This window comes from Somniosus microcephalus, chromosome 30 (assembly GCF_052327205.1).
Source record: "Somniosus microcephalus isolate GS21.2 chromosome 30, FLI_Smic_1.0, whole genome shotgun sequence".
NCBI classification, from domain to species: domain Eukaryota; kingdom Metazoa; phylum Chordata; class Chondrichthyes; order Squaliformes; family Somniosidae; genus Somniosus; species Somniosus microcephalus.
The window spans coordinates 21,909,201-21,922,152 of record NC_141016.1 but is presented as its reverse complement, the minus strand read 5'-3'; the positions used below and the strand labels follow the sequence as shown (position 1 = coordinate 21,922,152).

General features: G+C 47.6%; 1 protein-coding gene across 1 annotated transcript in view; it reads right to left on the bottom strand.

The window, feature by feature from the left end:
* The window catches only part of LOC147098006 (tetraspanin-15-like), a 344,298-nt gene that overhangs the window by 156,633 nt on the left and 174,713 nt on the right, over nucleotides 1-12,952 (bottom strand). Inside the window, exon 5 of the mRNA XM_085971200.1 lies at nucleotides 9,123-9,239. Coding sequence (XP_085827326.1) covers nucleotides 9,123-9,239 — 117 coding nt within the window. The remainder of the gene's footprint in view (nucleotides 1-9,122; nucleotides 9,240-12,952) is intronic.

The window sequence follows — 12,952 nt, the reverse complement described above, 5'->3', positions numbered from 1 at the left end:
GAACTAGTGAAGGACACAACTAGACCTCCATGTTGCAAAACAGTTGATTAAAGCTTTGTTTAACGCTTAGACCAAGTGCCTAGTAGTTTTCTTACGTCAGTCTGCATTGCCACAAGTGGTGATCAATGCCAAATCCATTGCAGCATTCAAAGGGTACTGGATAATTACTTAAGAATATGCAAGGATGTGGGGAGGAAGCATGGTATTGGGATTAGTTTGGCGAGAACGCAGAAAAATGGGACTGAGAAGCCAGATTGCTCTATCACTGTCACAGCTTACCGAGCGGTTGCATGGGCATCTTAACATAACTAATTGCAGCGTCCCATATCCCGGATTATCAAATACTGACACTCACAGCTTCAAATCCTCAATCATTGATGATTGTTCTTACTTTTCTGGGTCCCCAAGCATCTTCACTCATCTTGTTCTTGCAGTTTAAGTTAAATTGGTAAATGGTGTATCTATGCCTTTCAGGTATTTAATCTTTTCTCCAATGAGAACAGATCAATCCTATTTATCGAACTTCCTTGCTGTTCTCAAGCCCTCTTCATTTGATAAATGCCCAGATGAAGCAGCAATTACAAACAGGTCAAATGTGACCAGGGTGAAGCTGTCCATCGAGGCTCATCATCAAATGTTCTTGAAGAAGGGTTTCGACCCGAAACGTCAACTCAAATTTCTCTCCACGGATGTTGCCTGACCTGCTGAGTTTTTCCAGCATTTTCTGTCGTTATTTCTTGAGATACATCCTGGAACACGTTATCTATTTTCTCCTTTCACTGATTATATAGCTTGGTATCAAACCTAGTACTTTTCAGTGTACCCTCTGCATGGTACTTGCAAATAAGGTTCACAGCAGAACACCTAGAACTCTGGTTTACACCCTTGTAACTTTATTGTTACCTTCAGCTTTCTGTTGCCATGTTATTTATTAGCCCAATTAGCTAACTTTCCAACAGTTCGCTGCACCTGTATCGTCTTCATAAACCTTGGATATATATCCTGCGTAAAAATCCTTCGTAATTTTCATTGCTTAATTCCATTACAACAAGAACGTAGATTTGTAGTGAAAGTGTGTGAGAGGCACAGAACGAGAGGGACAGAAGGAGAGCAGGACAGAAAGAAAGAGGGACAGAAAGGGAGAGGGACAGAAAGGGAGCGGGACAGAAAGAGGGCTAGTAAGAGAGACAGAGTGACAGAAAAAGTGCAACACGAAGCGAATAATAATAAAAATGAAAGAGGATTAGAGAGTGTGAGAGAAGCAGTAAGGTGCAATTTAAAAAAAAAGTTTCCTTCATGCGTGGAGACACAAGGATATTATAAATGAGAACTAAAATGGGATTTCGATATTTATGAGATGCAGAGTAAAGAGTCTGATTGCTTTCAACAGGGCTATGTGCAAATCAAAATGGATCAAAATGAAATCTTGCATCAGTGGCTTTTAGCCAAAATATATATGTGCACAAGTCATGCATCATACACTGAAGGATATCAGTGGCCCCTTTAATGCTACTTCCTCACTTTTGTTGGCTTATTTCGGATTGGAATGATTTAGGGTCTGGTGGAATATGGGGTCACGTGACAGTGGCCTGCTTGCTTATTCATTTGCTCATCTCTTGGAGGAGGGAATGAAATCATCAGATGGGAATTGAAAAGAAAGGTGATCCAATTTACAGAGGCCATTTAACAAACATGCACAACCGAGATGTTTAAAGAAACTGATGGCTAATGAGCCATCTCAGCTTGGTAACGCACAGCTGCCGGTGTTGATCGGTTTTTGAGGGACGGGAGACAAGAAGAACTAATGGAGCCCAAAAAGACATCTGCTGTGGGTCCCCTGCTGTTTAGGCGTGAAGTGGTGCAGAGTGGGTATTGATGCCAGGTAACGAGATGGCTTTTAATGAGCCAGAATTTGCCTGAAAGTTCCAAAAATCCTAAAGCTTGAACTTATGGGGTTTCCCTGAATATTCAAAAAAAAAAGGCACAAAGCTGCAGACCCTTACTTTGTGTATTTTGAACAGCTCAAACCTTTCAAATCAGCTTTCAGGTTTGCGACTGATGCATAATATTGTTGCAGCTTCATTGCACAAAAGCAATCATTCATATCCTTCTCACGACAGCATTATGAATCAACGTTTTCACAGCCAACATATATTTATTACATTAGTGATGTTGTTAGGAGGAGGATAACTGTACAGAGATTTGAGGGCAGGGAGTGAGCAATTCAGCAACATTTCAAACCAAGAGATAGGTTCTGATTCATATGTTAATATTCAAGTATTCCTGAGCTTGGTGACACTGGCAGCTCTATAGAGTTCTCACCATCATTATTACAAACTGCAGTGGACTTAAAAAAAACAGGAATAGCAATCATCAACTATCAAACACACGGAGCTCCAACAGGTTTTTTCAGCAGGAGTTTCTAAAGAGGTTTAGGGCGCAGTTCAATCGTTTCTGGCACATTCGTCAGGAATGTCCATCTTGCGAGCTCAGCAGCGTCTAACCAAAGTCTTTCTCAGCACTAGCTCTTCCAAGACCTGGTGTCAGCCACAGCACTCGTGCCTCTGAGTCAGAAGGTTGTGGGTTCAAGTCCCACTCCAGAGACTTGAGCACATAAATCTAGGCTGACACTCCAGTGCGGTGCTGAGGGAGTGCTGCACTGTCGGAGGTGCCGCCTCTCGGATGAGACGTTAAACCGAGGCCCCGTCTGCTCTCCCAGGTGGACGTAAACGATCCCGCGGCCACTATTTTGAAGAAGAGCAGGGGAGTTGTCCCCGGTCTCCTGGCCAATATTTATCCCTCAATCAACATCTAATGCAGATTATCTGGTCATTACCACGTTGCTGTTTGTGGGAGCTTGCTGTGCGCAAATTGGCTGCCGCGTTTCCCACATTACAACAGTGACTACACTCCAAAAGTACTTCATTAGCTGTAAAGCGCTTTGGGACGTCCGGTGGTCGTGAAAGGCGCTATAGAAATGCAAGTCTTTCTTTTTTTCCTTTACGACGCTATGGTCCAAGTACACGCTCTATCCTACAGCATATTCTGGCTAGATTTTATTAAATATTCAATCTCGGGATGTGGGCGTCGCTGGCAAGGCCGCAATTATTGGGCATCACTGGTTGACCTGAGAAGCTGGTGGTTGTGGGCTTTTGTCTTGATAAAACTGAGCGGCCACTTCAGAGTTAAGAGTCAACCACATTGGTGTGGGACTGCAGTCACATGTTGGCCAGACTGAGTAAGGACAGCAGGTTTCCATCCCGCAAGGACATTAGGGAGCCAGACAATCAGACAGCTTCACAGTCACTTTTACTCATGCCAGCTTTCTATTTCCAGATTCAATCACTGTACCACACCTTCTCCTCCTCTCATACACAAACTCACCATTTTTTGCAACCCTCGCTTCCCCACACCTCACATCTGACACACTGCACAGCAGATATTCCACCATGACAGCCACATTCTCTAAACATCCCTCCACCACCGGCGCACCGTGGCTGCAGTGTGTACCATCTACAAGACGGACTGCAGCAACTCGCCAAGGCTTCTTCGGCAGCACCTCCCAAACCGGCGACCTCTTCCACCTGGAAGGACAAGGGCAGCAGGCGCACGGGAACACCACCACCTCCAAGTCACACACCATCCTGACTTCAAAGTAAAAATAAAAACAGAAAATGCTGGAGATACTCAGCAGGTCAGGCAGCATCTGTAAAGAGAGAAACAGAGTTAACGTTTCAGGTCGATGACCTTTCTGACCTGAAACGTTAACTCTGTTTCTCTCTTCACAGATGCTGCCTGCCTGACCCGCTGAGTATCTCCAGCATTTTCTGTTTTTATTTCAGATTTCCAGCATCCGCAGTATTTTCTTTCTGACTTAGAAGTATATCGGTCGATCCTTCATCGTCACTGGGTCTAAATCCTGGAACTCCCTCCCTAACAGCACTGTGGGAGTATCTTCACCACACGGACTGCAGTGGTTCAAGAAGGCGGCTCACCACCAGCTTCTCGAGGGCAATTAGGGATGGGCAATAAATGCTGGGCCAGCCAGCGACGCCCACATCTCATAAACAAATTTTAAAAAAGACAAGAGCAGGAACGTTATTAACATAAGTTATTCATTCCTTTAAATAGCTCTGGTGTGCACCCTTTGACGCCTACAAAGAACCCCGATCCAATAGGGTGCGCTCACTTCCTGCCCGCCATATAGACGCTTATACGCCTGTTTAGCGCTCGAAAAATGGGGGGAGGGGGGGCAATCGAATTTCTCGGCCCTCATCTTGTCGTGACAATTATTTTCAAAACATTCTTCCTGCTTCCTCTATTTTGTCCCTTCCCTTCAGCTCCTTGAGGTAAAGGGCAGGCCGGTCACCTGCTCAGCCTCAGAGAAGGCCATCGGTGATGCTGCTCAATCCAGCTGCAGCAGTGGCCTTGGTGGGTGCTGGGGTGGTAAAAAACCCGCCCCTCCCTTTGAGGAAGTATCTGGCCTGCGACCGACACCTCACCCGAAGGACGAACCGCCACCAAGCGAAAAGCTCCTTCAACAAAGGCCACCAGCTCGAAGCGGTGAAAAAGCAGGCTGTCAGATGGGGAAGCTCTTCAAAAAGAAAATTGCTTCATTTAACACTCCAACGGTGCCGACGCTCCTGAAATAATGGCCTGTGCCCAGAGCTTCACACCCACGTGCAAAGAATAATCAAAATAATTTATCCTGAATGGGGCTGCAGAATTGTGTAATGTCAGATCGCATTAGACTAAGAGACAAATGACGGGTTTCTTAATGGCCCAGAAATTCGGGTCGGGGGCTTCCCGCAGGTGCAAGCCTCCGACCTGCACTTACCTAGCGCGCCGGCCGTTGTGCTGTGGGGCCCCCGTGGAATTCCGATCCTGGGCCTGCTCCAGCTGCCGGCGCGCAGTGCTTGCGTATCCCAGGCGTGCAGTTAGTTCGATGCATCCCCTGGGATCACGTGGGCCATGGGAGCCAATCGGAGCAGGAAATGCTCCATTCATAAGTCTGACAGGAAGACCTGTCAAAACTTAGAAATACTACGGGCCCCATAACATCACTAAGTCTTCAAATACATTTTTTTTTAAATCACATTTTTTAAATAAACTGTAAATTACATGAAATAACTATTTTAAACAATAATTTAAATTTTTGAAATAAATAATTTTATTTTCTAACGGGGCTAAAAATAAACTTACCTTTCTTTAAAGTATTTAAAAATAATAAACCTGTGGAAAAAATGTTTTAATTTTAATTAATTCACCACTTACCTTGTAAAAAGCAGGCCTTGCGACTGCTTTTTATATGTCTAACTTCTGGAGACTTACCCTCCCGGGAAAACCTGCTAAAAAACCCGAAGTTCGATGCGCATGCGCAGCCTCTCCCACGCACGTGTTCGACCTCTGAACCCCTGCTTTCAGGGGAACGGAAGTGCCGGTTTCCCGCGCATGCGCAGTGCATGCAGGAAACCGGCACTTCCATTGGGCTTACGGGCGAGTGCCCCGTGCGTACTCACCCGTGGAGACCCGAATTTCTGGGCCAATATCTCAGTCGATGGAAAAGAAAATTGGGTGAATGTGCAAAACGGGCGGTCAAATCGCTACCGCCCATGAGGAAATTACACGCCGGGTAACCAGGTCAAAGTTCACAAGAGGGCAAGCCAGAGCCATGATGCGCAGAGTGCGACTGGATGTCAAACTGGTTCCCTGTATCAGTGCGCTCGTATCATTATGTTGCTTTCATGATGGAGTACGCGCGCGCCCACCTCTGCCTATAGTGGATAATCCAATGGCAGATTCAGGCAGAAGGTCCCATCTAACCCACCCATCCCCAGTATTCCACTGATGAATTTCTAATAACCCTGAATTATTATTGAAAGAGGAGAAACCCCCACCATAGTCAAGACCTCCTCCCCCCCAGTTGAATCAGTGAGCATTCGCTCCTGATACAAAGACCAGAGTTGAACAAGTTTCTAGACGCAAAAGGCATCAAGGGGTATGGGGAGAGAGCGAGAATATGGTATTGAGATAGAGGATCAGCTATGATCACATTGAATGGCGGAGCAGGCTCGAAGGGCCGAATGGCCGACTCCTGCTCCTCTATTTCTATGTTTCCATGAGCAGCCACCTGCAGTAGAGCTTATACAAAAAGAAAACACTGCAGAGGCTGGAAATCTGAAATAAAAACAGAAAATGCTGGAGCAACTCAGCAGGTCAGGCCGCATCCGTGGAGAGAGAAACAGAGTTAACGGTTCAGGTCGATGACCTTTCGTCAGAACTGGAAAAAATCAGGAAATGGAACAGAATTTTTAGCAAGGGAAGAGGCTGGGAAAGGGGGGAGGGGATGAAAGAACAAAAGGGAAGGTCTGTGATAGGATGGAAGGCGGGAGAGATTAAGAGACATTAAGAGATATTCAAGGCGGGAGGAGATGGTAATGGAACAGGTTAAGAAACAAAGGATGGCTCGAGATGAAGTGTAAATTGTGCTGGCAGAATGAAAGACAGCTGCCATGTGGGAGAGAAGAAAAAAAGACACAGAATAAAAAGTGGGGATAAAAAAATATATATATATATGATAGGGGCCGAGGTTATGATCTGAAATTGTTGAACTCTGTGTTGAGTCCGGAAGGCTGTAAAGTGCCTAATCGAAAGATGAGGTGCTGTTCCTCGAGCTTACGCTGAGCTTCCATGGAACAATGCAGATCATAACCTCGGCCCCTATCATATGTATATTTATTTATTTAGTGTCTGCCAATGCTGTCTTCAACTTGCCCCTCCCCAATGGGGCACAAAAAGCAAGCTCTGCTGATGGCTCGGTCGACAGGTGCATCACCCGCTGTGTCACTGAGTTACACACACCTGGAAGGCCCCAAACTCACTCCAGATATGTGTGAGTTATCTGATCTTGGCCAAGGCAATACTGGGAATTCTCCAACTGGACCCGGTGTCCCTAGGCAGGAGGGAAGACAAGAAGCCAGCCAGGGTTCATGTTGCTGATCACTGTCTACTGGCTCCAAGGAACATAGGAACAGGAGGAGGGGAGATTGGGTCGATTGGGCTTATACTCGCTGGAGTTTAGAAGAATGAGAGAGGATCTCATTGAAACTTATAAATTAGATGCAGGAAGGATGTTCCCAATGGTCGGGGAGTCCAGAACCAGGGGTGACAGTCTAAGGATAAGGGGTAAGCCATTTATGACAGAAATGAGGAGGAATTTCTTCACCCAGAGAGTGGTGAACCTGTGGAATTCTCTACCACAGAAGGCAGTAGAGACCAATTCATTAAATATATTCAAGAAGGAGTTGGATATATTTCTTAAGGCTAAAGGGATCAAGGGATATGGGGAGAAAACAGGGACAGGGTACTGAATTTGGATGATCAGCCATGATCTCATTGAATGGCGGAGCAGGCTCGAGGGGCCGAAGGGCCTACTCCTGCTCCTATCTTCTATGTTTCTATGAGACCATTTAGCCCTTGAGCCTGTCCCGCTGTTCAGTGAGCTCATGGCCGAGGTGGGGACACGAGGGGGTGGGGGTGCCGCGAGGGGTTGTGTAAAGGTTCCAAACACCGGTTCATGGGGGTCTCCCGCCATCCTCTGCCCAACCGCTGCTGCGTACTTCTCATCTGATAACACGGCTGGGATCAGACTTTACCACATGGGAAATTAGCGACAGGCACAAACGGTGTGCTGCGGTTCCAACACCATTTTCCCCCCCGTGACCCCTAATCCGCTGCCCTCGAGGCTCAAACTATAAATGCTCCAAGCTGTTGTGACATCTGAAAGAGATTCTGCACCCATCGCAATGTTGACTCCAATATTTACACATAGACCTGGGATGGCTGTGACTGTGTGGTCACAATGTACAAGGTTAATTAGCACCCTCCCTCCAGTTGTCTGTATTGGAATTAAACCTTTGTCCCTCTCATAGAAACTTAGAAAAATAGAAGCTGGAGTCGGCCATTCGGCCCTTCGAGCCTGCTCCACCATTCAATATGATCATGGCTGATCCTCTATCTCAATACCATATTACCGCTCTCTCCCCATACCCCTTGATGCCTTTTGTGTCTAGAAATCTATCTATCTCCTTCGGAAATATATTCAGTGACTTGGTCTCCACAGCCTTCTGTGGTAGAGAATTCCACAGATTCACCACCCTCTGAGTGAAGAAATTTCTCCTCATCTCAGTCCTAAATGTCCTACCCCGTATTCTGAGACTGTGACCCCTCGTTCTAGGCCCCCCAGCCAGGGGAAACATCCTCCCTGCATCCAGTCTGTCTAGCCCTGTCAGAATTTTATACGTTTCAATGAGATCCCCTCTCATTCTTCTAAACTCTAGTGAATACAGGCCTAGTCGACCCAATCTCTCCTCATACGACAGTCCTGCCATCCCAGGAATCAGTCTGGTGAACCTTGGCTGCACTCCCTCTATGGCAAGTATATCCTTTCTGAGGTAAGGAGACCAAAAACTGCACACAGTACTCCAGGTGTGGTCTGACCATGGCCCTGTATAACTGCAGTAAGATATCCTTGGTACAGTAGCCTGTACAGGTTGAACCCCGGTAATCCGGCACCCGACAGTCCGGCACCTTCAGTGGTCCGGCACGAGGAAGGTCCTGCTGTCACATTCCCTCCCTGGGATGGGTCCGGCTCGGGCTCCGGGACCGCCGCCGGGTCAGGATCAGCGCCTGGACCGCGCAGCATCACCGACGGCTCGGCGGAGCCCGAGCCCGAGCAGCCCGTGGACGGCGGGGGCACAGGGAGGGCAGCAGCAGGAAGAGGAGGAGCAGGTGGTGGCGGTGTTTGTGGTGACTTTTGACACCTTCAGTGGTTCGGAATTTTCAATGGTCCGGCACCGGCCTGGTCCCGAGGGTGCCGGATTACCGGGGTCCAACCTGTACCAGGTAACCAAACAGGACACCCAGGTCCACCTCGTGTACTGTGATGGAATGCCTTCACTGTCGAATACCAATGCATCATTCACTGTTTGTTGGTAATACCACTCAGGGCCTCTTAAAATGTACTTCGACAGCCCAAGGTTGAAGATTCTAAGTTAAAACGAAAAGCCAATTTTAAATTGTAACGGGAAGGACAATGAAGGTGTTGTCAGTCTCAAGCCTACCTGTTCCTTCACACAGCAGGTGTACGGTACTCCACAGGCCAATGGGCCTGGTGCATCACAGGCATGGTAATGATTCACAGCCCAGTCCTTGTACTCATCTCCTCCGCAGCACGAAAACTGCCAACAAGAAACAGGTCAAAATTAGTGCACAATCTTGCTGAGTTGTCAGTCACAAAGTTTCATTCGCTTTTGAGTTGTTAGATTTGTGGTGGGAGGGAGCAGAGAGAAAACAACTGTGTTGGGATTGTTGGCGCTGATAAGGCGAGATTTCTTCAAGCAATTTTTTGTTGCGTAAAATTTGTGTTGTTCAAGGTGCTGGAGAATGGATCGTTTTTCCATTCTGGTGTCTTACTGGGTGTTGGCATCAAACACTCCCAGGACAGGCACAGCACGGGTTAGATACAGAGTAAAGCTCCCTCTACACTGTCCCATCAAACACTCTCAGGGCCGGCACAGCACAGTTAGGTACAGAGGAAAGCTCCCTCTACACTGCCCCATCAAACACTCCCAGGACAGGCACATCACAGTTAGGTACAGAGTAAAGCTCCCTCTACACTGTCCCATCAAACATTCTCAGGGCAGGCACAGCACAGTTAGATACAGAGTAAAGCACCCTCTACACTGTCCCATCAAACACTCCCAGGGCAGGTACAGCATGGGTTAGATACAGAGTAAAGCTCTCTCTACACTGTCTCATCAAACATTCTCAGGGCTGGCACAGCACAGTTAGATACAGAGTAAAGCACCCTCTACACTGTCTCATCAAACACTCCCAGGTCAGGTAAAGCATGGGTTAGATACAGAGTAAAGCTCTCTCTACACTGTCCCATCAAACACTCCCAGGTCAGGTAAAGCACAGGGTTGGATACAGAGTAAAGCTCCCTCTGCACAGTCCAATCAAACACTCCCAGGGCAGGTACAGCACGGGGTTAGATACAGAGTAAAGCTCCCTCTACACTGTCCCATCAAACACTCCCAGGGCTGGTACAGCACGGGGTTAGATACAGAGTAAAGCTCCCTCTACACTGTCCCATCAAACACTCCCAGGGCTGGTACAGCACGGGTTAGATACAGAGTAACAATCCCTCTACACTGTCCCATCAAACACTCCCAGGTCAGGTACAGCATGGGTTACATACAGAGTAAAGCTCCCTCTACACTGTCCCATCAAACACTCCCAGGTCAGGTACAGCATGGGTTACATACAGAGTAAAGCCCCCTCTACACTGTCCCATCAAACACTCCCAGGGCAGGTACAGCATGGGTTACATACAGAGTAAAGCCCCCTCTACACTGTCCCATCAAACACTCCCAGGGCAGGTACAGCACGGGTTAGATACAGAGTAAAGCCCCCTCTACACTCTCCCATCAAACACTCCCAGGGCAGGTACAGCACGGGTTAGATGAACTGGGGCTGAAGAGACGTGTAACCGTGGTTTCCGCAGCCATTTCTCTGACTTTACGGCGGTCCAGCGGAAGAAGCACTGTGATAGCTCGCCTTCGATGTGTGTAAGCCCCATCTTTTAAAGACTGCCCCCAACCGCATGAGTGAGGCATTCACCCATTCTCCACTCCAGCCGCCAAGAGTGAGACTGCTAATTTAGTGCCAATTGTCAATCATGGCAAAGTAAGGACACAGTGGGGTAGAGTGTCCATGATGGTTCCCCAATTGTCTGCCCTAACATTGGCAGAAGATCAGCAGAGACCCTGGAGGATTGGCGTTAATGGTCATCCATTTCTCTGCGTTTCCACCCAAGTTCCGGCAAGAGAGCGGGAGAATCCATGCGGAGGTTCCAGCCCAGTTTCTTCTTTGCCGTGGGATATTGGGAAGACCAAAGCCATTGTCTTTGTTCCCCGCCACAAACTCCATTCCCTAGCCACCGACTCCATCCCTCTCCCTGGCAACTGTCTGAGGCTCAACCAAACTGTTCGCAACTTTGGTGTAATATTTGACCCTCGAGATCAGCTTCCGACCACATATCCGAGCCATCACTAAGACCGCCTATTTCCACCTCCGTAACATCGCCCGACTCCGCCCCTGCCTCAGCTCATCCGCTGCTGAAACCCTCATCCATGCCTTTGTTACCTCTAGACTTGACTATTCCAACGCACTCCTGGCCGGCCTCCCATTTTTCTAGAGTTCTGCCGCAGGGTCATCGACCTGAAATGTTAGCTTTGTTTCTCTCTCCACGATGTTGCCTGACCTGCTGAATGTTCCCAGCATTTCCTGTTGTTATTTCCCATTTTCTACCTTCTGTAAACTTGAGGTCATCCAAAACACTGCTGCCCGTGTCCTAACTCGCATCAAGTCCCGTTCACCCATCACCCCCTGTGCTCGCTGACCTACACTGGCTCCGGTTAAGCAATGCCTCGATTTAAAAATTCTCATCCTTGTTTTCAAATCCCTCCATGGTCTCTGTAACCTGCTCCAACTCTGCAACCCTTCGAGATAACTGCGCTCCTCCAATTCTGGCCTCTTGAGCATTCCTGATTTTAATTGCTCCACCATCGGCGGTCGTGCCTTCAGCTGCCAAGGCCCAAAGCTCTGGAATTCCCTCCCTAAACCTCTCCGCCTCTCTTTCCTCCTTTAAGATGCTCCTTAAAACCAACCACTTTGATCAAGCATCTGTCCTAATATCTCCTATGTGGCTCGGTGTCAAGTTTTATTTGATAACATTCCTGTGAAGCGCCTTGGGACGTTTTACTACGTTAAAGACGCTATATAAATACAAGTTGTTGTTGTTGTTTGATATCAGTCCTTTTACTAGTTTGAACCCGTGTCCGCTTGTCCTACTCTCCCAATGTGAAGTCTCGCAGAAGTAGCACTATGAAAGCAGCTGTGTCAGTGAAACCCGGCCCCTGCAATGCTGAGTCCCGGCCTCGCAGTGCAACCCTGCTTTTGCAAACTGAGGACAAAGTCTTACAGATCCTGAATCACAAGGTGAATAAAAAATACAATCACTAGCTACCTTTTCATCGCGGTGAAAGGATTTTGGTGCATCACCGTCATGTGGGAGGTGGCCTTGAATTTCAAAACAAGGACAAAACTATTGAAAAGTAAAAGTTTAATCAAAGGCAAAACGATTTGCTTGGATGACGCATCCAGCTTTAAAATGTGAATAATGAAGCAGCTCAAACTGGCACTAATCTCATCGCTAAAATTCCATGTCAGGAGAGCTTTCCTGCGTTCCTTGTTTATTTTCGCATGGAGCCCTGCTCTCCAGTAAGAAAGGATTGGGAATGTGGAAAGCTATGTTCATGCAGGTCCGTGCCATGTAATGGGGTTAATATTGTGGCGCTGTCCCAATCTGTCAACCGTGGCTCAGTGGGTAGCACCCTCGCCTCTGATGTCAGAAGGTTGTGGGTTCAGGTCCCGCTTCAGAGACTTGAGCACGAAAATCCAGCCTGACACTCCCAATGCAGTGCTGCGAGAATGCGGCACTGCTGGAGGTGCCGTCGCTCAGATGCGAAGTTAAACCGAGACCCTGTTTGCTCTCTCAGGTGGACGTAAAAGATCCAATGGCACTATTCAGAGAACAGCAGGAAAGTCATCCCCGGTGCCCTGGTCAACTTTTATCCCTCAACCAACATCATTAAAGAAAACAGATTGTCTGGTCATTATCTCAGTGGGATCTTACTGTGCGCAAATTGGCTGCCGCTTGTCCTACATTACAACCATGTGACGACACTTCAAAACTACTCCATTGGCTGTAAAGTGCTTTGGGTCGTCCAGAGGTTGTGAAAAGCGTTGTATAGTGCAAGTTCTTTTCGCTTTCCATGTTTTTCATCTCACTGAGCGCTGCTCTCCTGTAAGATTCGACTAGGAATGC